The sequence below is a fragment of the Rhineura floridana genome, chromosome 17 (genome assembly GCF_030035675.1).
Source record: "Rhineura floridana isolate rRhiFlo1 chromosome 17, rRhiFlo1.hap2, whole genome shotgun sequence".
Taxonomy (NCBI): domain Eukaryota; kingdom Metazoa; phylum Chordata; class Lepidosauria; order Squamata; family Rhineuridae; genus Rhineura; species Rhineura floridana.
Window position 1 is genome coordinate 1050241 of NC_084496.1, and position 23749 is coordinate 1073989.

The following is a 23749-nucleotide window of genomic DNA, read 5'->3' on the forward strand; positions in this document are numbered from 1 at the left end:
CTATTCCTAACTTGGCAATCAACCTTTTAAGGCAAAAAAACATGGTTGAACTCTAAATTTAACTTTCTCTAAAAAAACCAAATCTAACAGAATTCGTAACTGACAGTATCAACAAGCAACAACAGGTTGAAATGAGCATGCCAATTTGTTGGCATGAGCTGATGTTGGCCAGCTACATACAACTGCCAGTCATTGGCTGTGGAAGCCCTTTCCTCATATGACTTACTTGCCCAAGTGCTCAGCAAACCTCAGGGCCTGGGCTGTAACTCACCAAGCTAAAGTGTCCTATGGCAGGCTGGTATCTTGCCTGGGACAAGTATAGCCAAATGTGACTGAGTGGAACAGCCAAGTTAGAAAGTCAAGCTCTCCTTTAAACCAGTTTATCCCCACAAATCCAGAAGTTGACCCAGATGGGCTCAATGTCCTGGAGATATGCAGTGTTCCTAGGTCCTGGTCCGAAAGGGAGCCGATCCCGATAGGCTTGAGGGTCATGGCTTTAAACACACAACAACCTGGGATGATGTACTGACCATTGTTCTTTATGAAGCAGCATGAACTTGTGGTCTTTGACACCCACCCTTTCTAGCACCCCTCCCTCCAGATTAACACAGGGTATGTTAAACCAACAGTTCAGCTGGAGACAGACCATTTCTCATGAAGGTCAGAACTCACGGTGGAGTGTCACCTGCCCTTCCTGCCTTCCTTCCTTGCTTGAAGCTGATGCTGCAAATCTAACACAGATTAAAGTTTAATGAATTTTTTTTATTGTAATCAAAAGTAACCGAACAGGGCTGTAATGCATTCCGCAAGTACTCTGGCTGATATTTTAGAACTGGTATCAACCCTTTTATTTTTCCTCACAGGCAATTTTAAAAAAAAGTGTGAATTTTTTCACAGTACAGTAAACTCCACCCAAACTAGTTTAATGGTGGTTAAAAGAGCCCCCCCCAAATAAAAATAAAATTAAATAAAAAACTCACCACCACCCCTCCCCCCCTCAATATTACATGGTCACAACTCACAAGTCTGTACAAAATGTTCACTTTATAAAGCTCTGATGTAAAAATCAAATCAAGCAGCAATTGTGTAAGTGCAGCACAGGGCCTGTCATGGCATTATTTACAAGGCTCTTGTTTGTTTACATTATAACAAAATTTCATACAGGTGACTTGGTCAAGTCAGTCCATTCCTCTCTCCCCGCTGCCCCCTCCATCCTAGACGGCGACAGTTTTTGCTTTTTGGTCGTCTCTCTCCTTCTCCTTGCTCTTCTTCGACTTCTTCTTCTTGTGTTTATGTTTTTGGCTTTTCTCCACTTCTGACTCTGTCCCGGCGTGCTTCTTGTGCTTCTTGTGCTTTTTGTGCTTCTTGTGCTTCTTCTTGTCCTTCTTCTTCCTCTTCTTCTTGCTGTCCTGGCTGTCGGCAGAGCTGGCGCTGCTGCTCCGGCTCCGGCCTTGGCTCTCCGAGGGGCTCTGGCTGCGGCTGACACTGGGACTGCTCTGGCTCTGGCTCCGGCTTCCGCGGGGCTGGATGGCCAAACCGGCGCCCGCTGCCGCAGCAGCCTCCTTCAGCTTATCAGCGGCCTTGTCCTTCCCGTCCCTGGTGGCTCTCCCCGGAGAACTCTCCTGTTTTGCAGAGACATTGCTATCGCTGTCACTTTCATTGTAGTCTGGGACAAAAGCAGCCTCGTCGGTCTCTCGCGTTGGGTCAGAAGAGAGGCGGGAAGAGTGGCTCGGCTGAGGCTTCGGCTTGGCAGTGCTCTTGTCGCTCGGCACAGTCCCTTGTTCTCTTGCTTCTGGCGAGCAGCGTCTGTACAAGGACTTGTTCCCGCCCACCGCCCTCTCCTTGCTGCTCCAGGTCTCCGACGATGGACGTTTCTCTCTTTCTTTGCCCGAGCCCCTCTCCTGGGGCTTGGGTTGTTCTGTGGAGCGCCTAGGGTCATAGGCCGTCTTATGATCATTCAGCCTTCGATCCCTCGGAGGGCTGTAACTGCCTCGTTTGGAGTCCCCAGCTTCCTTTTTGGGCTGCTCTGTTCGCTCGTCCCTCGTCTTATTCTTTTGCCCAGAGGTGGCAGATTCCCGGCTGCGGGGAGGAGAGACCTTTTTCCGTACAAGGTCGTTCCTTTCATCTCTTCGCTTAGAACCTGAATAGTCTCTGCTGTCATAGTCAGATTTTTTGTCCCGGTTAGGAGTGAAATCCTTAACAGAGGATCCATGGGCAGATTCATGTTTGTCTGAAGATCTGGTCTCTTTGGAAGAGTGAGAAGAGCAGTTTTTTGCATTTCCCTGCTCTGCGGTACGCTCCGAGCGCTCTTTCTCCAGCTGGACGCCACCCTTTCTTTTTTCAGAAGAGTCTCTGTCGGATGCCGAGTGATCCCGGTCTTTGGCCTTCCCTCTCTCATTTGATGCCAGGTTTTTGGAGCTTTTCAATTCAGGCTGTGAACTTTCGGGATCCTTTTCACTGTGTTTGAGGGAGTTGGATGGCTTTGTGCTGACGTTCTTGACAACACTCGAGGGTTTCCCAGCCGCAGAAGGAACTTGTGCAGATTTAATGTCTTCCTCCTCCTCCTCCTCCTCCTCTTCCTCCTCCTCAGAGTCGAAATCATCTTTATCCCACTTGGACTGAGGAACCTGGATCATGATGATGACGTCTTCGGCAGGCGCTGTTATGTCATTATTGTACTCTTCCATAGTCTTGATGACAGTTCGCTTTGTGTCTAGCTTATCTTCTGGCTTTCTCACAGGGCTTCCTCCAGCAGAACTAGTGCTAAGGAAGAAAAAAATAGTTTAAAAAAGCCTATTGAGAGAGATCAATGTGGAATCGCTTAATTCCAAACTTAAGACTGTGGGCATGTTTTTGCAGAGTTAAAAGCCCCATGTTACTGTATCATTTTCATCCTGTTATTCTTATCTGATCTCTCAGCAGCTTTTGATACCACTGACTATGGCATCCTTCTGAGCTGACTTGGTGAGATGGGTATCGGAGGCACTGTTTTACAATGGTTCCGATCCTATCTCCAAGGTCGTTTTCAGAGCATTGGGTGATTGTCTTTTGGCCCTCTGGCAGTTGTGCTGTGGGTGTCTCAGGTTACCATCTTGTCCCCAATGCTGTTTAACATGTATGTGAAGCCACTGGGAGCAATCATCAGGAGTTTTGGGGCCAGGTGTAAGCAGTACGCTGATGACACCCTGCTCTATTTCTCTGTAACCTCTGAACTGGGAGAGGTCATGCAAACCCTGGACCAGTGTGTGAACTCAGTGGTGGCTGGATGAGGGCCAATAAACTGTCGATGAATCCTAGCAAGATGGAGGCACTGTGGGTAGGTGGTTCCCGAGTCCCGGTTGGTCAACTACCTGCTTTGGATGGGGTCATACTCCCTCTGAAAGAGCAGGTTTGTAGTCTGGGGGTGCTCCTGGATCTATCTTTGTCATTGGAAGCCCAGGTGACCTCAGTGGCTAGGTATACCTTTTATCAGCTTCAGCTGGTAAGACAGCTGCGGTCGTTTCTGGATCAGGATAGCTTGACCACTGTTGTCCATGTGTTGGTAACCTCCTAGAAGCTGTAGCTGGTGCAAAATAGAGTGGTGCAACTGCTCACTGGGGCAGGATATCGCCAATGTTACCTCGCTGCTGAAAAAATTGCACTGGCTGCCCATAAGCTACTGGGCTAATTTCAAGGTGCTGGTTTTGGTGTACAAAGCCCTCTACAACCTTAGGACCAGGATACCTGAAAGATCATCTTACCCAGTCAATCACTGCGCTCTGCAGGTGAGGGCCTCCTAGAGATACCTTCTTATCAGGAGATCCATTCCGCACAACATAGATGTGTTGTGGCACCTACCCTTTGGAATTCCCTCCCCTTAAATACTGCACAGGCGCCATATCTTTTTGGCATCTAAAGAAGACCTTCCTCTTTCAACAAGCCTTTTAAGTAGAGCTCTTATTCCAGTCTGTGTCTGAATTGCTTTTTAAGATGTTTTTAATGTTTATTTTTAAGACATTTTTAGTGTTTTGTTCCTTGTTTGCACCCTGGGTTCTTTCTGGAAGGAAGGGATAGAAATTTAATGAATAACTACTACTGCTGCTGCTGCTGCTGTTGCTACTATGTTAAATAGCCCTTGCACCAAGGAACTGACACAGTCTTTATTTTCCCCCTCATGAAAATCAGGTCCCATAGTGCCCACATGTGCATGTTCCTGTCACAGAAAAACAATCTTAGCAATCCTAATTTGTCACAGCTTTAGAGAGGGTGGCCCTATAGCTGGTGGCCCTGATCCAACTGTGAAAGACCCTCCACAGGCCACAACTGATAGGTGGATGGTTGTTCCTTTGCGAGTGTGCCTTGCATCTGATGCTGGTTAAATCTGGTGATGAACGCCTGCTGTGCTGCCAGGTCAGATCCACTCAGTGGATCAACTTGGGTCCAACCCAGCCAAAAGCAGAGCAACATATATTTGGATATGAATTTAAACAGTGGCAACAGCAAGTGGCGCTTGCAAAGGCTCCCAATTGTTCCTTTGCTGTTTACTTTTGGCACAGAATACAAACCGTGCTGCTTTCAGCAGACGTTGGATCAACGTGGGAGCTCCTCAGTGGGATCTGACCCCAGATGCAAGCTTTGCTCGCAAAGGAACAATTGGGAGGGCACTCCCCACACCCGACATCATAAGACACTAGATGTGTCACAGGTGGGCCAGGCTGGGAAAAAATGGCCTCACAGGGCAAAACGGGAACACAGCCAGGCTCCCCATCCATGGACTATAGATTAGTAGAACATGCCTTCCTAAATTAATATAAAAAAGTTGCATCAGGCAATGATTCCTTCCCTTCCCTCAATGGAAAAAATGCTAAAATTACGATTTGCAAGGGGCCAAGACGCCCGAGCCCATCCTCACCCAGGGTCAATGGCAAGCATACTCTACCCATCAACATCCATTTCAGTTTGTGTCACAAGCAAGTAACAGGCTGACTGCAGAAAGGTAGAGCCAACAAGAGCTCCAACATCCACTACTCCTCTTCTGCTCTCAGACTGTTTTAACGGAGGCCAAATCTGAGTCTAATACGAGAGGAAGCAGGTTTAGGGGCTCAATGTGACATGGGGTTGAACTGAAACTGATTTCCCATTTTTAATCAGAAGGTACCTGGTGTAATCCACCAGCGTCAAACCAGATCCGTCAGCCGCTGCGGGTTTCCTCCTCGGTTTCCCTTTGGCTTTCTCCAGCTTCCCTTTGCTGCTGGGTGGCTCAGTTTTCTCTGCCGGAGCTTCTTTAACAGGGGGGACGTTTTCAGCACTGGCAATCTTCTTGCCAGTTTCTCGGTTAAGCTTAATCTTTTTTGCTGGAGCAGCTGGCAACACGCCTTTCTCCTTCTCGGGAGTCCTCTCTGCTTTTTCACCCTCTGGCTCAGATTTTCCTTTTGGCAATGGTTTCAACTCTGCCACATCTGCCTTGGAAGTTTTCAATGACGGCGCTTCGTGATCTTTATCTCCTTTCTCCTCAACTTTCCTTTTCCTTTTCTCCGGTTTTGCATCCACAGGCTTATTCTTTGACTTCTCCTCCTTGCCAGAGGGCTTCTCCTGCTTGACCTCCTTGGCGGGGTCCTTCTTGGCTTTCTCGTCCTTGGCTGGCCTGGCTTCTGGATGTTCTTTGGAGCCTCGGGGATGGACTTTGCGTGGTGCACCGAGTGGCTTCTCATCTTTTTGAGAGGGCAGTGATTTCGCCCCATCAGCCTTTGGCAGCTCTTCCTTCACTTTCTTTGTGGGAGGATCAGCCCGGGGGGATTTTTCACGATCAGCCTCTGCTTTCTCTTGGGGTGCTTTAGCTGGCTTCGCTTGCACCTCTTTCTTGGTGGCAGCAGCGCCTTCGGCTTTCCGCTTTGTCTTCTCAGCTTTTGCCTTCGGCTTTTCCTTCCTCTCCTTGTCAGAAACGGGTTTAAAGGCGACTGAATCTGCTTCCATAGGCTCGTCTCGAACAGGAGTAGCATCGTCCCTGCTTGGGAGCATGAAGAGAGGGTCAGGTTTGCTGTCTTCCCCAGCAGCTGTCTCCCTTGGCTTTCGCGAGCCTTCCAGAAGGTCAGCACTGGGGAAACCTTCGCCCTCTTCTCCCTTCCTCCTCTTACGGTGTTTCTTGTGTTTGTTTCCTTTCCCATCTCCTGGGGGGTTTTCAACCTCCTTGTCTTTCAGTTTGGCCATGTCTTTCATACTGTGGGCCTCTCTACCTGGAAGTTTTTCAGAGTAGCCAACATTTACATTTCGATTTCGATGGCCCAGACCTCCAGGATAATCATCTCTACGACCCCGAATATATGGGGAATTCTCTCGCCTTGGGCCGGGAGGACCAAATCGCTCTGGGGAGAAGTTCTCTCTGTTAAGCAGAGGTCTGGGTTGGGCTCCAGTTGCGTAGCCCTTGTAATATTTCTCATACCATTCTCTGTATGTCTCCCACTCGCGGAATCTCTCTTTCTCAAACGGGTCTCGCATCTCCACAGACCTGCCATAGTATGCTTTCATGTCATAAGGTGGGATTTCTCGATATCGACCAAAGTACTCCCTTTCCCCCTCTCCTTGAGGAACGGGGCGTTTGTTTGGGGACTGGCCTCTGTAAACTGGAGACCTTGACCGAGAATGGTACCTTCTGTAGGGAGGCGACCTAGACCTTGAGCGATGATATCCATGGGATCTTGACCTGGAACGGTAATTCCGACTCTTACCCCTGCCTCTCCGTGGGTAAGGTGGTGACCGGGAGTAGGAGCGGGAGTGGGAGCGGCTGAACGACCGAGAATAGGAACGAGAGCGAGATGAGCCAGATCTAGACTTGGAGTAGGTGTAGGAACTTCTTGAATATGAAGACGCACTATATGGTGATTTGGACCTTAAGAAACAAAGTAAGGGAAAAAATATTGTGTAATTGCAGCCTCTCCATTTTTGTACAGATTATGTGGCAAAGTCACATACGAGAGGGTTCATTTTCTGTCACAGAATCTGCTATGAATCAGCCTTTGTAGATGGCCAAAAGGATGCAAACCACATAGCTCTATTTGGATACCTCTAAGGGTTTGATCAAGGCTCAGTCAGACTCCTACAGCTTTATTCTATCATTGTTATCAATCAAGAATAGCTCCTTACTCTTCCCCAGATACTTTATCACAAATTGCTTTTGGACACCAAATATTTCAGAAGTGATTCACCAAGTGATTGTGAAAGCTTCTTTTTTGGAAAAAGTTTCATGCTCTACATAACTAGCTAGTTCCGGGTATCCAGCAGCTCTTCAGATTGTGGCCAGACATTAGGTTTTATTTCAGGCATCTAAATACCTTCACAGAAAACTTAAGTTAGCCCAATAACCATTCAACCCCTAAAACACATGGCAAGATAATACTGTTTTCTAAAAAAAGCCTTGACAAATGAATTCAGACTATGTTGTTCTTCAAAATATTGGAAAAACATTATCCCATTGCAGCAAGGTTGAACTATAAGGCCACAGGTGCAGCTCTGCATCCTACATTAGTCTTGTGAAAAATGCTTATGAATGCAATAAGCCGTGTTATGTCAGGCCACTGGCCCATCTAGCCCAGTTTCATCTACACCGAGCAGGAGCATCACTCATCCTCTTCACCATGCAAGATCTCTTCAAGATGCAAAAGCACATGGCCCCATCCTTTCAGCTTATTTATATAAACGTAACAAAAACAATTACCGGGAATAAGAACGCCTGCGTTCCTTCTGTATTTTTTTATATTCCATCAGTTCCTTAGCAAAATCGTTTGTAAACTCATCAAGCTTTGACTTTTTCTTTTCCCTATTAAAGTAAGAGAGTCATTGTGATGCCATGTCATTGGGCATTGTTACAGAAGGCATTACGAGAACCGCTCCAATTAAAAAAAAAAAAGGACACTGCATGCAAACGAGAAGTGAACATGCAACAAGAAGGCAAAAAGCAACGCAGGTTTCCTAGAGAAGCTTTCTGGCATTCTGTTAGAATTACAATTTTCTGGGTTTTAGATCTGAAGGGTTATTTCTATTGGTAGTGAAAACCAACATTTGAAATCTCACGTTATATGTCATTTTTGCTTACGGCAGACGCATTTTTTAAGCGTAGTTGCAGTCTGATATTCTACGGAAACAGAAGAATGAAATATAACGGAACTTCATTCACAGCCAAATACTTACTCCTCTTTAAGTCTCCGCTGTTCTCTGTAAAACTCCTCCCTAGAGAGAGGAGGTGCTTGTGTCGTTGGGATGGCATTTGAGTGAGCCGTTGGTACTGGTGTTGGTACCCAAGGTGTTGATATGTTTGCTGGAGCTGGGGGGTATCCCGGAGGGGGGACAGTGTACCCAGCAGGTGGAGGCTGACCAGGTGGAAACTGAGGAGGAAACTGTGGTGGAGGTACCCCCGGTGGAAGAGGAAGTGCGTGGGGAGGAGGAGGATACAGGGGAGGTGGAGGCACGGGCACAAAGACTGGTGTTGATGCTGGCAGTGTTGGGGCCTGAGTCCTTTGTGTACGGTCACTATGCGGGCGTCCTCGGTTTGAACTTCTAAAGAAACCCAAAAAGACGTTGTCACTGAGTGTTACACTTGTCCCTTCTTCCCAAGAGAGGAACGTGAAACAGACAGCACCCCTCTGCAGTAACTGCCCAACCTCAGCCTTACAACCTATCCAGTCTAAACCGTTCTTGTGGTCCCTCTCAGCATTGCCAGTTCGACAGATAGCTCCCAAGAGCCCTCCCCGTCACACTCAATGCTTACCAGTTCTCCTCCTTCAAGTTTTTCATGAACATTAGCTAACCTTCTGCTCCTCCTTTAAACATCTTCCATCCAGCATCCCCATGCAGTTGATCTCCTTTTGAGAGCTGAATTTCTAGTTTATTGGTACTCTGAGATTTTAAAGATACCTGGCACATGGAGCCTGTTTAGACAATGCTGATTTCCTCTACTAGGGCTGGAAATATCTGCTAGTGATTCATAAGACTTTTGCTTTCTGCCTACAATTTAAATTTTGCCATCTAGAAATTTGATTCCCTCCCCCCAGTCCTCTGGCTGAACCTGTGGCACAATCAAATCAGAACATCCTGCGGAGTTTAGCCCAGTGTCAGTTTCAACTCTTCACAAGCTAGTGGAGTTGCTGTGGATCCCAGGAACTGCTTGAAATGCCTGCAAGGTTTTTAGCAAACCTGTTCCATGTATTTCTCAATTATGGAGCCAGTTGTCTCATTTTGCCCCTTACACTTCTTCAACTTAAAAAAAAAAAGTTGAATTTACAAAACTATCAATGATCTGATTTACCCTGTTGAAATGAATGGTAAAGTGAAACTACCCAAAGCTTTAGCTATTTGGGATCGATTCTATCCTCAGCAACTTTTCTAAACAGGGTAAAGAAAATAAGCTTAGCATTTTGCTTGTATCAAATTCTGTTTTTTGTGGTTATGCCACTTTGAGAGCAGTTGAGTTGTTATTTTTCTGCTTTTATAAGCTTTCTTGAACATTCCTGTGTGTACAACTAGTACAAAGCATTGCAGGGGCCCTAGACAAAGGGATGAATTTTACCCTAGGGAGTTAATTTTACTCCAAGTTGGCTTTCAACACTGCTTTCTCTTCTGTAAGAAAAAACAGCGAGGCTTGGTTTCTCTTTTGCCTCCTCTTCTGTTGTGCGCTCAGCATTTCGATTGTGCATTTCTTCTGTTTTCTCTTCCAGGGTCTTCCTGAGAGCCCAATGAGCAACTGGAGTGAATGTTGTGGGGCCCAAAGTGCCCCCAATAGCTTCTAGCTATTTGTTGAATACAGACTGTATTCAACAAAGTCAACGCATGAGTGGAACAATTTCCGTTCATACAACAGAACTCCCCCCTCCCTCTCCACAGAGCAGATGGGGTGTGTGTGTGTGACTGTGACTGAGCAGGAAGAGAAATTCCACTGCACAAGCAGAAGTTGTTTTACTTATGCAATGACTTCATTGGATACAGCCCTATGTTTCTGGAATGCCATACCAGGAAAGACTATTTTCTTACGATAAATTGGACTTATTTTGAAATCAATCATGTTTATTCCCAAACCAGGACAGCTTGACACTTTGGAGTAAGAAGGGTAATGTGTTGCTCAATACCCAACTATATACCTACAGTACAGTTTAGCAGAGCCCTTTAAGCAGCAGTTGATGAAAAACACATGCCTCCCTATGCATACACAAACAGCTGTTTAATAGGCTTGTGTTCTAAACTTACTGCCTACAATTCAAAAAAATGTGTTGAAGTATACTTACGGTTCCCAGCCTGACCGACTGCCTGCAGAGCGAACAGGGTTGGTTCTCATTGGCTGACCTATGTCAAAAATGAAAAGAAGAGATGTTTTGTAGATGGCAGATACTGCTGCATAAGACAGCCAAGAACAAAGTGGTACTACTTACCCATGGTGGGTATTGAATGCCCATGACAACCCAGCTGTCCTGGCAAGGCTGGCTGCCCAAGCACAGGAACCTGATAGCCCTTGGAGAGGAAGAGCAAGAGAGTTAGAAGCTGATGCTGCTAAGATGTGCAAATAAGTTCAGTGCTGAATCAGGGCTTACCTTCTCCTCCATCACAGTATTAATGGAAAGTGAGGAAGGGGGCTTGGAGTGTTCTGAGGCAGCCACTGTAGTAGCAGGAGCAGGAGCAGGAGAAGGAGTAGGAGCAGGTCCAATCCCATCACCTTCGCTGCAGTGAAACAGGCAAATTAAAGGTTAGGAATAACTAGGAAAGCCATTCTATAGTGCTGGGAAATAGCCATATTCAAAATGCTCTAAAAAGATGAAGGACAGCAGCAAAAATTAGGCCGCAAACAGCAACTAACAGGATTAAAGAGGTTGGAAGAACTTGTTCTCTATAAGGTTAAACAGATGAGGTGTACATGTTAGAAAGGAGCTGTGCTATGAGTAACAGTTTCCCAACAGCCGTCGGTTTGCCTCATGGGGTGTGAACAGGCCCCACAGTGTACCCACAACCTGTGTGCCATTTGCAACACCAGGAGCAAACCTGCCAAACTGCTTCAGAACTTTCCACAAGTAACATGAGCAGCACCAAAAGGCAAACACGCTGATCAGCTCCAGTTTTTAAGCAAGTGTGTTTGAAGCTACAAAGCTTGAAAAAATGCTTCAGACTTCTAGGGGCATTTCAGTGGTGGCTTCCTGTGTATGGAATGTTTGAGACTCATATTTTCTCTTCTCTCAGCCATTTGGTTGTTAAAACCTCTAGGGGGCACTGTTGAACTGCTGCTTTTAAATGTGTGTGTGTGTGTGTGTGTGTGTGTGTGTGTGTTTGTGTGTGTGTGTGTGTGTGTGTGTGTGTGTGTGTGTGTGTGTGAGAGAGAGAGAGAGAGAGAGAGAGAGAGAGAGAGAGAGAGAGAGAGAGAGAGAGAGAGAGAGAGATGCGTTTTGATTGTTGTATAAAAATTGTTGGATGATCAATTGTGTGGTTTTAGCTATTTATTGTGTTTTAATTTATGCAATTTTTGGTATCATTTTTGAAATGCAAGCTGCCTTGAGATTTTTCATATAAAGCAATGAACAAGTAAAACTACCACCCTTACTAAGAGGAAGAATGGGAGACCTGTGGCCCTACAGATGGAGTTGGACTCTTGATTCCCATCGACGAATTGTGGTAGTCTATGGCTTTGAGCAATAAAGATGCATTTAATTTCATTTCTGATTCCCTTCAATCCCAGACAGCATGGCCAATGGACAGGGACTGGCACTCCATAATCAGGACTTTCAAAACCTCCTTACCATAAACACTTCTGTTGAACTTCAATCAGACAACCTTCCAAACCATGGTTTGGAAGATCATAACAAGCTGCAGACATATCTGCTCTCTCCTGCTCTTCCCCCCGCCCCTTTATTTCCTGTTTAAGGCTAATCAACGTGGGTATCACAGCAAACTGGTAATTTATAGTAATCCGCTGCCCTCCAAACCATGGCTCTTGATGACCATCTGAGCTTAAGTCAATGGTCAAAGTCAATGGTCACTGGGAACATTTGACTTGCAGCTGCTTTAATCAGATTATACAGGTAAAGAGCCAGAAAGAGAGATTATTGCTTTCTTGAGTCCTTGTGGTACCCCCAAAGGAGAAATCCCCCAAAGCAGTTCACTAGAATAATCTCTCTCAGCCTCACCTAGTTCAGACGACTGTTTCAAGACTATACTCCTAAAAAATAGAGTGCCATACAAACATAGCAAAACAAATAAATCCTTGGAGGTTTCATGTAATTCAAAATAATTCAGTCACTCATTAAAATATGTAAGCATCATTTCCCCCTGCACGACCATTCAGTTTAACAGGCAAAAAGCAAGCCCTGGGCTTGCAATGGCTTCCTTGGGTTTTTTAAAAATCAGATCAAAAGTAATATGAAAACTCACTTCCAGCATTAGAAACTTTAGTTAAGCTTGCTTGGCAGTAATCAAGAGGGTTACTAAGACACACACACACACAAGCTGACAGTAAATCCTTCCAGGGAGATCAGCATATAACCGGTTAGACACATCATCACCGGAGCCAGGGATAGTTAAAAAACAGACAGGAAGGCCATCAAGCCATCAATCTGGTGGCCTCTTTGTACTTGAGCTTACTTACCGGAAGGGTCCTTCTGTCTTGTCAGTATGAATCGCCAGGGACACTGGTACAGAGACCTCAGTAGCAGATGTGGCGGCAGAATGGCTTACTGGCAATGTGACTGTTGAAGATGCCGACTGGCCAGGAGCCAATGACAAACTGAGGGATGTTGCTGTGTGCATCGGGGCAGAAGTGGCTGGAATCATGAGCGGATCCTGCTGCCTTGAACCCGTCGGCCTTGGTAATGAAGGCACATTCCGCGGAACCGCCTGCCTAGGTGGCTGGGCCTGCTTGCGAAGCCTTTTTGTGTAGCCAGTTTCATTTTTGAAGTTATTTACAGCCTAGAAAAGAAAAATCACCAGTCAGGAGAAATGCATCCGTGTTGCATCAAAACATCCTTAAGAACACAAGAAGGGCCTGCTGGATCAGGCCTGTAGCCCATCTAGTCCAGCATCCTGCTCTCACAGTGGCCAACCAGGTGCCCATTATGGGAATCCTGCAAGCAGCACCTGATCACAAAGCACTCTCCCCTCCTGTGGCTCCCAGCAACTAGTTTTCAGAAGTATACTGTCTCTGACTATCTGTGTAACTTGGTATCAGGGCTGGTGAGGCTGTAAGCCACAAAAACCTCATCCAATCTTGCTGTGGATGGATATCTTTTCTGCAGGAGGGGAAGGAACACAGCAGGCGGATCAATGTCTTGGGTGGGAGGACCAAACTAGCTTACCCCTAATCTTCCCAATAAGAGTAAAAGGGGAAAGATATGTACACTCAGACAAGCAGTATTTGCTACAGATACAGCTGAAGTTACCTGGCGCAAGAATTTGTTGGCAATTAACGCATCTGGAGAAACATCTGTTTGATGACAAGTTGGGCAGGTATGTTCCTCCGATTCTAGCAGCGATGTTCTGATACCTGCAAATGGTTTTTATTATTTATTAATTTATTATTTGATTTATATCCCACCCTTCCTCCCGGCAGGAGCCCATGTGCCATGTGAAATGTGTAACTGATATTTGAATCACACTTCATGACAGTGCACAGCCACCAAGATGGCTAACAGCAGCTGCTGCCTAAAGGTCTTTATATGTATATATACCACAACTTCAAGACAACCACAGAACAGCTACCACTATAGAGATCTAAAGCAATTGCGGGATCTAAAGGGAATATCCCAAACCCCTCACATTCTGCTGCTGTCCCAAAAGCCTCCAGAAACCCTGCCGCTCTGGAGGAACAGGGGATCCCTCCAGAGGTGCACAGAGGGGCGGAGGGACCTTCTGAAACCTGAGTATGAATGTTTTCCATTCTTTGGTTCCCATCCTAAGACACTAACACGAGCCACATCCTTGCTTAACTTAAGCAAAACGAGAATTTCAGCTTGGGCACAGCAGTGCTAAGAATCAGAACCTTACAGTGTAAAAGTATACCTAAAATACCAATGAACTAAAGGAAAAGCAGAATTCTATTGTCAACGATAGAGTAAATGGTTTGGGGGTTAAAAACCCAGTTTAGTTCTTGCCTTTTAAAAACGGCAATGAAGTAGTCCAGGTGTAAGTAAGGACCCAACATTTAAAAAAGGAAAAGCAACCATTCCATTTTCCTGTTCAGGTAAGGCTAGAGGTAGGGAAGGGTTGCTCTTCCCCCACTGCATTCATACATGGCAGATCATGAAACTCACATTCATCACAGTAGCTGTTTCCACAGCAGGGAATGACCACAGCATCAGTCATTATGTCTTTGCATATCAGACACAATAGCTCATCTGGAATAGGGTCTTCTTCTTCTGAGGAAGACGAGGGCTCCTCTGGCAGGAAAGGGGGTTTCTCTTTCTTTCCTATAGCATAAGCCGCGCTGAAAAGAACATAATTTCACTGTGTCTTAAGGTGAGACAATACATGATAAGCATGAAAATATGTGTTTGATATTTAAAAGCGTAGCGTGAAAATGCTACTTCTCCCGTTCCAGACCTAGCCAAATATTAATTCTAACAATTATTGCAAAAAAAACCCTATATCCCGATTTATCTTCAATGAACTCAAGCAGCTTACCAATTACTGAAACATCAATTTCAAACCAATGCATTGGAAGACAGCAGCAAAACAGAATTATCATACAGAATAGCCCCAGCAGAAGTGAAAGAAGCGATTAACCCCCTATTGCAGCAGTAGAAAGATAAAATCAGGTGATTCAGAAGTTTTTTTTTTTTTTTTTTTTTTTTGAAGCAAGGTCTTTGTCTATTCTGTATAGGGGGCAAGGCAAGCCTTCGTGGGTACAAACAACATTTCACAGAGCTGGCAGATACAGCAATACCAGAGTAGTATGCTCTGATTGAACAAGGCATGCCAGCAACGGGCAGTAGTATTTTGCACCAACTGAAGTTTCCGGATGCTTTTTAAGGCCAGTCCCATGTAGAGCATGTTATAGCTGTTGTTCAGTCTAAGCTATGTCCAAAATAATAGTTAAAACTACAAAAGTAAATCACTGTATTCAGTTGCGATGCTATGAGAAATGGCAAATCATGAATTTGTTCAAAACTGAGCCTCCAACCATGGAAATAGATGCACCTAGATACTATTACGACATAAGAAAACAACACATTTCCTACATTTCAATGCACATCCTGAAAGCCAATATATCAGGGATGGTGAACCCGTGGCCCTTCAGTTGTCTGGAGCCCAATTCCCATCAGCTGCAGCCAGCGTAGCCAAAGATTATGGGTGCTGGGAAATCCAACTACACCCACAGGTTCCGAATTCCCACAATATAAGGTTAGGATCACTTTACAGAGGAAATCAAAAGAAGCCTTGGATCCACTGTTTTTCCTATGTGAAAAGTGATGCCTAAGCCATGTAGTTACCAGGGCTGTGGAGTCGGGAGCAATTCTGGGTGGAGTCGGAGTCAGTAGAAATGTACCGACTCCAACTCCTTCATAAATGGCAAATGTGTATTAACTAGTAATAACAAATTTACTGTAGTAAAATGGTAGCACAAGGCATTTCATCACCACGACGTGAATCCAGAGCTTAGAAATGTTACTTCTTTAAACTACAACTCCCATCAGCCCCAGGGATTGGGCTCATGGGAGTTGTAGTTCAAAAAATTAACTTTTCCAAGCTCTGGATTCACATGGTGGTGATGAAATGCCTTGTGCTACCATTTTACTACAGTAAATTTGTTATTACTAGTTAATATACATTTGCCATTTATGAAGGAGTCGGAGTCGGACAGTAGAAAAATAGAGGAGTCGAAGGTCTGGCGTACCAACTCCACAGCCCTGGTAGTTACAGCAATGACCATACTTGCAGGACATCTTATCACACACACACTCCAATAATTTCTATGTAAGAAACAGTTAATATATGAAGAAGCATTCCTTTCAAAGCTGAAGCAATGAGTCAAGTTATGATCTTTCAAATGGTATTAATAAACACTGCTGTAGGGGATGAAGGGTTCCTCAAGCAGTTCAACTCAAGGAAAGAATAGGAGGAGTACAAGCAGGAGCCTGTGTGAATGTAGCAAGCTGTCTAGAGGACACTTAACAATTGACTTACTAGTAACTAAGCAATCTACCAGGAAGGGATGTGAAAGGGTAGCTCTCCACAAAACCATAAAACACTTGCAATCAATTCTATTATGACCCAATTTTTAAAAAGTGCTGCTCACATGACCTAGATCCCCCAGTTTCTAGATAGGAAGTTTCAGCGTAACAGACAATATTTCAGGCACCAAAAAGACCTGCATACTTACGCATCAATAGTTGGGATAGCATATTTCCCTGTGTTTGTGAGCATGGCACCCTTTGTATTAGGGTCCTGCACCTCCATCATGAAACTTCGGGGAATTCCTGTGCTCTTCTTAATCCTGGGAACAGACTCAAAGTTTTTGTCCTGTTGGGGAAAAAACACAAAGAACTCTCTAGCTAAGAGGATGTTTCAGTTGCTCTTCCAGGCAAACTCCCTGCCCAAATTTAACCAATTTCTTGGCCTACATTCAAATAATACTGCCTGTGCACCTGATACCAACTGATGTAACTTTGCAGTTCCACCAAGAATGCTTTTTAAGTCAGTCACTCTCCATTTAAGGCAAAAAGGAACAAGCAAAGTTGTCTACTGTTCTTACAATATTAACTGTAGAAACCTATCATTAAATTACTTTTCAGTCAGCAATGCCCCATATTAATATTCCACAAGTAGCCCTCCTTCAACCCCATTACTGGAAAGTCAGCGATACACATAAAGCAGACACTGCCAAATGAAATACCTGCCCAGTAAATATGCTCTTCCCCTGAAGAGACAATCACAACCTAAGTGGATAGAAATATTGATAAAGGGACTTCACTTAACAGGATACTGTCCCCTGCATCCCTGGACGTAATAAACCATGGAATAAAACTTTAGTTTGTCACAAGTTATCTTTCGGGAAGATTACTGGAAATAAAAAAACTAGTTAGCACAAAGAAAGATTTCCACTCCACAGTCCCTTACCCCATTGGTTGGGCAGTTCTTTATGTAATGGCCAGGTTTTCCACAACGAAAGCAAGTATATGTTGGCGGAGGTGGACCCAGGGGCTTCTTCATGTAACTAAAAAGTGTAAGAAGAGAAGTGTGTATCTTTGCAGTTTTATTTTAAATAGTATGAAAGTAAATCTGCAAATTGTTCTAAAATTAGGGATTTTTTTGTTTTTGTGTGTGGCATGCTGAAGACTTACTTGATTGGATCATATTCGTGGCCAGACTGTGACATCATAGCTTTAATTTTATCTTCTTCGGAAGCATTGGCTTCAGCCAGATTGGCGGTCTGTTCAATAGGTAATCATTTGACACACACATTAGAAACACATTTAAGTCCATCCAGTCAAAGACAAACACCACTCATCCAATCCTGTAAAGAGCAGCACAAATCTAACTGTAGTTGCCTCAAAAAACAGCTCTTTAATATCAGATTGTCCTGAAGATGTTCCAGGGAGTCCTTATGCCATTACATGATGTTTGTGTGCCTGCTAACCTGAGCTGAAAAGCAGAGGGAAAAAAGCTTATTTGCTGGGACGTTCTAAACCTTAGGCTCTGTTTGTACTTTATGCAATGGCTTGTGTAACTGCTCCAGTTTGCTGTGATAAATTTAAGTGGTCTGGAGTTAAGTGTTTTGAAAGATGCCTTCTGCAATACTTACAAGTTAAAAGCCATTTAGCTGTTTAGTTTTCTAAAGTGACGCTGTTCACTACTGCCTCCATTTGCTACATAGTGCTATGAATTATTTATGCTTCCAAATATTATAAAGGCCAGTGTCATCCTGAAAACTGACAGTTCAGAAGCTCAGCTAGACCATCTTTAAAAACTCAGGGTAAAACATGGGTTTGCTGTTCTCCTTCAGATGACTTTAAAAAGAAAATGCAGGAGCGCAACTGAATGTATTCAAAAAGCTGCAACACACACACACAAAATCAGTCAACAATGGAATTAAAGACTGCACTAAATATTTTGGACATGCAGCTTTTAAGATGGCAGTCCCTTTTAAGATGCAAGTCATAGGTGTTGGCCTCCCACACAGAGCCAATGTTTCCAGAAACTTGGTACCTGTTAAGATGGTTCATTACACTCTAAAAACAGATATAAGCAGGGTCTAAGTAAGGGACTGGCTTACTAATTGTTCAGATATTCAATCACCTAACATTCAGGTCAGTCACACATACATTATACATTCATCCACAAAAGCAACCAGCTAGTTTCAACATTTTATTAAACAGTTGATTAAAATACACATTTTTCTTAACAATCCAGATTAACAACTGTGAAATTGTTCACATTTACAGATGACTATTTTACAAATACTTAGCTAATTTGTTTGAACCCAAACAGTTTTACAGAACACATCCAATAGCACAAAACATTAGTAGGAATAGACCAAAATTCAAATATGGCATTTAATACACAATAGGAATAAAATAGAAAACTGTTAAACACATTTCCTCTATGCAAAAACACTCTGCTTTGAAGAGGTTAAAGCAAGTAACAGTTTTCAACTGCTTTATATTACAAAATATTCTGCATTTATACTTTGGTTCTCTCTGTAACTTGTAAACCTCTAGGACATTTTTCATACCTCAAGAAAAATAAACTTGACATGAGCTTACAGAACTGAGGACAAATTTAAGGACAGCACTAATGGAAACCAAACTAAAGCTACCTCACTTGACTTAAATTTTGTAATAGCAAATGCACTTTAGTTTCCTAACTTTGCTGATAAACAAAGTTTTTCTTAGAAAAATATAACTTCAGACTTTATTCACAAAGGAAACACTTATGTATCAGGTAACACTGCTTTAATATTAATTTTAAAGAGCAGTTAATGTACTTGGATGATGAATATTATCACTAGTGCTTTCCCAGACAAAGTTACACATTATTGAGCAGAAAATGCAAGCAGTTTCATAGCAAAACATGGCAGATACAACAGTTTCAGAAGGTCACATTTGCTAATATGCCACACATACACATTGGTATATTCCTATAAACAGTTACATTTACACAGTCTGTGTTCAAACAAATTAGTTGCATAGCTGTTGCCCACTGCATACACTACAAGTGTACAGCTTCATCAAATTTTATGCAAATTATTGCTCTATCACTGGCTTTGAGTGCAGTATCCCAAAATAATCATGTAAATTGTCCATGTGATAGGGAAATACTTCTATTTTGGCTGTTGCAAAGAGAAATCCTAGGAGTCCATAAACAGCCAAAGTATTAAAATTCTTCTTTAAAATTGTGCTATTTTTCCAACGCAAAATTAATGGAACGTATGAAAGAAACGATAAAACAGCTTCGGAGGTGCTTCTTCTTTGTGTCTTGAAGATGAGTAAAACGGCAACATTATGTTGAGGCTGATAAGGGACTCCCCTTCTATCTTCCCATATTGGGAACTACTCTTTACAGGATAGTTATCGATAAATATACACACATTTTCAATGTTTAGGCTCCGTACTTTTCACTAAAAATGCTTTGCACTAGGTGACAGAAATTAACCAGATATAGATCACAGCATAAAAACATTTAAATATCAAGCAAGCAATGATTCATTTGGCTATATTTGACAAGAATATATGTATATATACCTTTGTAAGCTGGGCCAGAGAAATAGATGCAGAAGAGTCATCAATCTGTTCATAAAAAATTAAACACACATTCAAGTTCCACAATCAAAATGAAGCAACATATTTAGCCTCAACTGTGGTATTAAGACCTAGTTCTACAGAGAGGCATTTCTCAACGGACTGAAACCCTTGGCCAAAAACATCATTGCCTGTACAGTTTGTGCGGTCAGATGTACACAATATTCAGTTTAATAGACAAACTAATACTGCACTCACTCAATGGAATCAACTTATCAGGGCTTTTGTTCCGAGATCAACATAAACAAGTCTACATTTTTTCCATGGTAAAATTGCTTTGCAATTGTTCAAAATCTTCTTTTTGTATATAACCACATGCTGCAGTTGATTTCACAAAATATTCACATAAAACAAATAGCCAAACATTTTTGTTTAATTTATATATATCAATATATATATTGCTTTGCAATTGTTGGTTTACAAGGGTGCTGTTCATTTCCTGAGCAGGCTTCCCAGACTGTGTAGGTCAAGAGGCTTTCACTTATATTAGAGCAGCCTATATATACATAAAAAACATGGTAGATTCTGTGCCTCTGGAATACTGTTAATATTTCACTCAAAAAAAGAAAAATATGTAATAGCAACAGGGTACTAATTAAATGCTCTGTGACAGGAAAGTGTTGGAAAGTTGTTAATATTTATGAGATTCTAAATTACATTTTTAATGGACACTACTGAAATAAAGAGGTAACAATCATTTTAAGACTTTTGTTGTTAGGGACATCTTCCTGAACTTAGACATATCTAAACCAGCAACTGCAAATATTTTTCCAACCCTAAGGAACAGCATAAAATGCATAGGAGCCCAGGAACTTGGGCTATTTCTCAGCACTGAGCTAAACTACAGATTTCATCCAGTTCAGCAGCAATGGCAAGAAATCAAACGGCAGTTCTGTGACAAGTCTGGGAAGCCTGCTCAGGAAATGAACAGCATCCTTGTAAAGCAAAGATTTCTATGATTTTGGTAGAGGCACCATGAGCATTAAACCAGACTGTGTAGGTCAAGAGGCTTTCACTTATATTAGAGCAGCCTTTGCCAATTTGGTGCCTTTGAGATGCAACTCCCATCAGCCCCAGCATCTTATAGCTATGCTGGCTAGGCTGATGAGAGCTGTAGTCCAAAATATCTGGAAGACACCAGATTGGCAAAGTCTGTATTAGAGCTAACTTTGGAGTAAGAGGGCATTCCATACCACAGACATAGTCATGAGGGCAAGCTAGCCTCTCCTGTGACACAAGGAATAGACCTTTAGCTGTTGCTTTAGAAAACAAGCTCACTGAAAACATGCATTGTCTCATGGTAACATCCCTGCTTGGAGGTACCAGGATTGGGCCTCAGGAGCACACATGCCTGGCACATGAATAAAGCCATGTTTTTAGAAGCTAATCTTAAGTTGCAACACTCAAAGCAAGTTTTAAGACACAATTTAAGTAGTGTAGAGATAGTTCTCAAGTGAAAGCAATCTGTAATGTAACATCAGAAATCACAAACACTGTCTAATGGTCTTTAGGTGTATTACAACAAGATCACCGAGTAAGAAAAAATGATTTATGTTAAGATAATGAAACCACCATTTGCTATACTGTTAATACATAACTGTAACACACATTACTATTCTAATAACTTCCTGGTATTTCAGATGTGTGTGACTGGTATTAAAACAATGTCTGTCTATAAGGGGACCCAACATACAGTATCAGATTGAAACACAGGGCTGTGCAGATGGAAGCTATGGAGAACTGAGCCTGCCTCTATGGAGTTCAGTGGGAGATGTGAGAGTGTGCCCGCAAGAACAGGTTTCACACTCCCCTCAGTGATACCTGAAGTATGGTACCCCTTTACTTTCTCCCATAACTGAATGACTGCCATTTGACTCCCCACCAGCACTACACTTGGGCCAGCACTGCACTAAGGTTGAATCCTGGTCACCATCCCTACAGCTGGATGGCCAGCCTCAACCAACTGAGTTTTTCCAGGAGTATTTGCAATGTACACCTCCTCCATATAACAGCCCACCAACCACAACCAGGGGACATTTGGCCACTGAAAGTTTTTGTTGCTTTAGCTGTGCAGCAATTTAATTAAAGCAGCACACTCAAACATAACTTTCACACAGCAGCCTTTTATATGTATTTTCAAAAGGAGTTCATAACCTGTATCACACAAAAATTCTTTGTGTGGCAACAGGGTGAGTAGGCAAATTGAAGAGCTTAACAGCTCATCATATGTTATTTACAGTTAAGTAGCTATAGCTGTACAAAGCAAGTGATGGAACATGGGGATTGAGTGCTGTTCAGATTATGAGCAAAGCCTTGCCTACATGAAAAGAGGAAAGGGACTAGCACTGTATCCTGGGCCTGCAAAGTACCACAAGCAAATGAATTTAGGTGTCCTGTCTGTTTTAATGCTACACACTTTGCTCTTAAAAGTTTTCAATTCTAGTTGAGATTTCTGTCAGCCCCCTTTTGGAGTTCACTACAGAATTACCTATTCGTTTCCACAGCCACAAAACAGATTCTCACTCCACACTCGCAGTCAGATCCATGTCCTAAAATGGTCTCTAGAGTGACACAGAATTAAGAACTTCAGTGCCTGTGCACCAAGAACCATGTTAGGTCCGTCCCTGTACGTGATTGATGTCAGATTTCTAGCTCTCAGAATGACTGGGTGCTTGGGATTTTCTTAAGACTGACTCAAGAGATCAGACTGCAGAAGAGATCCATACATCAATGATTCACACATTTTATAGTTGATAATGCATATGTAGAGACAAGGCAATCCTATCTGCAGTACTGCTGGAAGAAAAGTAATGTAGCCCTATGACACACACACACACACACACACCCTCCCCATTCACCTGCCATTGAGGAACAGTGTCTTGCTATTAAAAACCATTTCTAGCTTGTTATCAAGAGAAACTGGTCTGGGAAGGGGGAGGAAAAGGAGAGACAGAGAGAAAAGGAAACACCTTGAGAATCTAAAACTATCTACGGTCACAGCTACAACTGCATGGCTTAAAATGCTTATTGGGAGAAATCAAATCAGGCAAAGAAAGCTTTGTTGAAGTTTAGTGATATACCCAAAGAGAAGCACATTATTTGTGTTTGAGCAGTAATAGAGCAAAGGACATCAGAATAAAAAGAGAAGGCAGACAAGCCAAGAGCCAGTAACCATTGATTTGGGCTCTGCTCACTACCCAGGCATGATCCATGATCACCACAGATCCTTCTTTCCTCCTGACTTTTAGGAATGTAGAGGTAGGGATCTCCCTCATGCTACACTGGCCTTTTGCAAAAGGTGGAAGCTGTGCACATCTCAAGGGCAACAGAGAGCTATTCCCATCCCATCCTATGTGTGTGGGAGATCATCAGGCTCCAGAGTTTGGCCCTTTTGGGTCACAGATCACACGGGGGCACTGAAGTCTTCCACCCACCATCTAGACAAACTTTCCTATAGTAATAGTAACAGAGCTGGAAATACCGACCCCAAAAATAATTTTCTTTTTGAGTTCTCACTTGACGTCTGGCTAAGGCAGCATAGCACATGAGTCAAGCAGAACAGAGAAGTGGTCTATCCTAGCTTTAAACAGCTACACTCCAGGTCAGCAAGCAGTAACTGTCTCCAGGTGCCTAGACAGGGAGGCTTTGCAAAGAGGTACACCCATCACCTCCATTTTAGAGTGCAAATAACTTACAATGCTGGTATGTGTGTATAAAGGTTTATGAGCTAGTAAATTTTGTGGACCTGTTTGCAAGGCAGCTTTAAAAAGTACATCTTAAAATCATTTGATCAGTCTACAAGAGCTACTCACATGTATAATAGACATGCCAGGGAACACAATATTCTAAATGAATGTTGAACTTTATTTATGAATATAGTTGTGTTTTTATACATGCTAGCAAAGAAAAGGACTGCTCATGAAATAAGAATTAGATAAATGTGGCTTACATAAATCCACTATATTACGTATTACAGTTACTGGATCACTATAAATTGGAAACAGTTTTAA

At 43.1% G+C, this 23749-nt stretch overlaps 1 protein-coding gene across 2 annotated transcripts in view; it reads right to left on the minus strand.

The window, feature by feature from the left end:
• Positions 1-763: 763 nt before the first annotated feature.
• The window catches only part of RBBP6 (RB binding protein 6, ubiquitin ligase), a 34229-nt gene continuing 11243 nt past the window's right edge, over positions 764-23749 (minus strand). The window contains exons 4-17 of one of the 2 annotated variants that reach the window (XM_061599162.1): positions 19683-19727; positions 17283-17371; positions 17059-17155; positions 16322-16461; positions 14253-14425; positions 13383-13486; positions 12593-12912; positions 10554-10680; positions 10395-10473; positions 10251-10308; positions 8164-8529; positions 7691-7792; positions 5138-6865; positions 764-2763 (exon numbers count right to left, since the gene is read on the minus strand). In XM_061599162.1, the coding sequence (XP_061455146.1) occupies positions 1215-2763; positions 5138-6865; positions 7691-7792; positions 8164-8529; positions 10251-10308; positions 10395-10473; positions 10554-10680; positions 12593-12912; positions 13383-13486; positions 14253-14425; positions 16322-16461; positions 17059-17155; positions 17283-17371; positions 19683-19727 (4977 nt within the window). In that variant the 3' untranslated portion in view covers positions 764-1214. The remainder of the gene's footprint in view (positions 2764-5137; positions 6866-7690; positions 7793-8163; positions 8530-10250; positions 10309-10394; positions 10474-10553; positions 10681-12592; positions 12913-13382; positions 13487-14252; positions 14426-16321; positions 16462-17058; positions 17156-17282; positions 17372-19682; positions 19728-23749) is intronic. The other variant, XM_061599163.1, reaches the window with a different exon arrangement.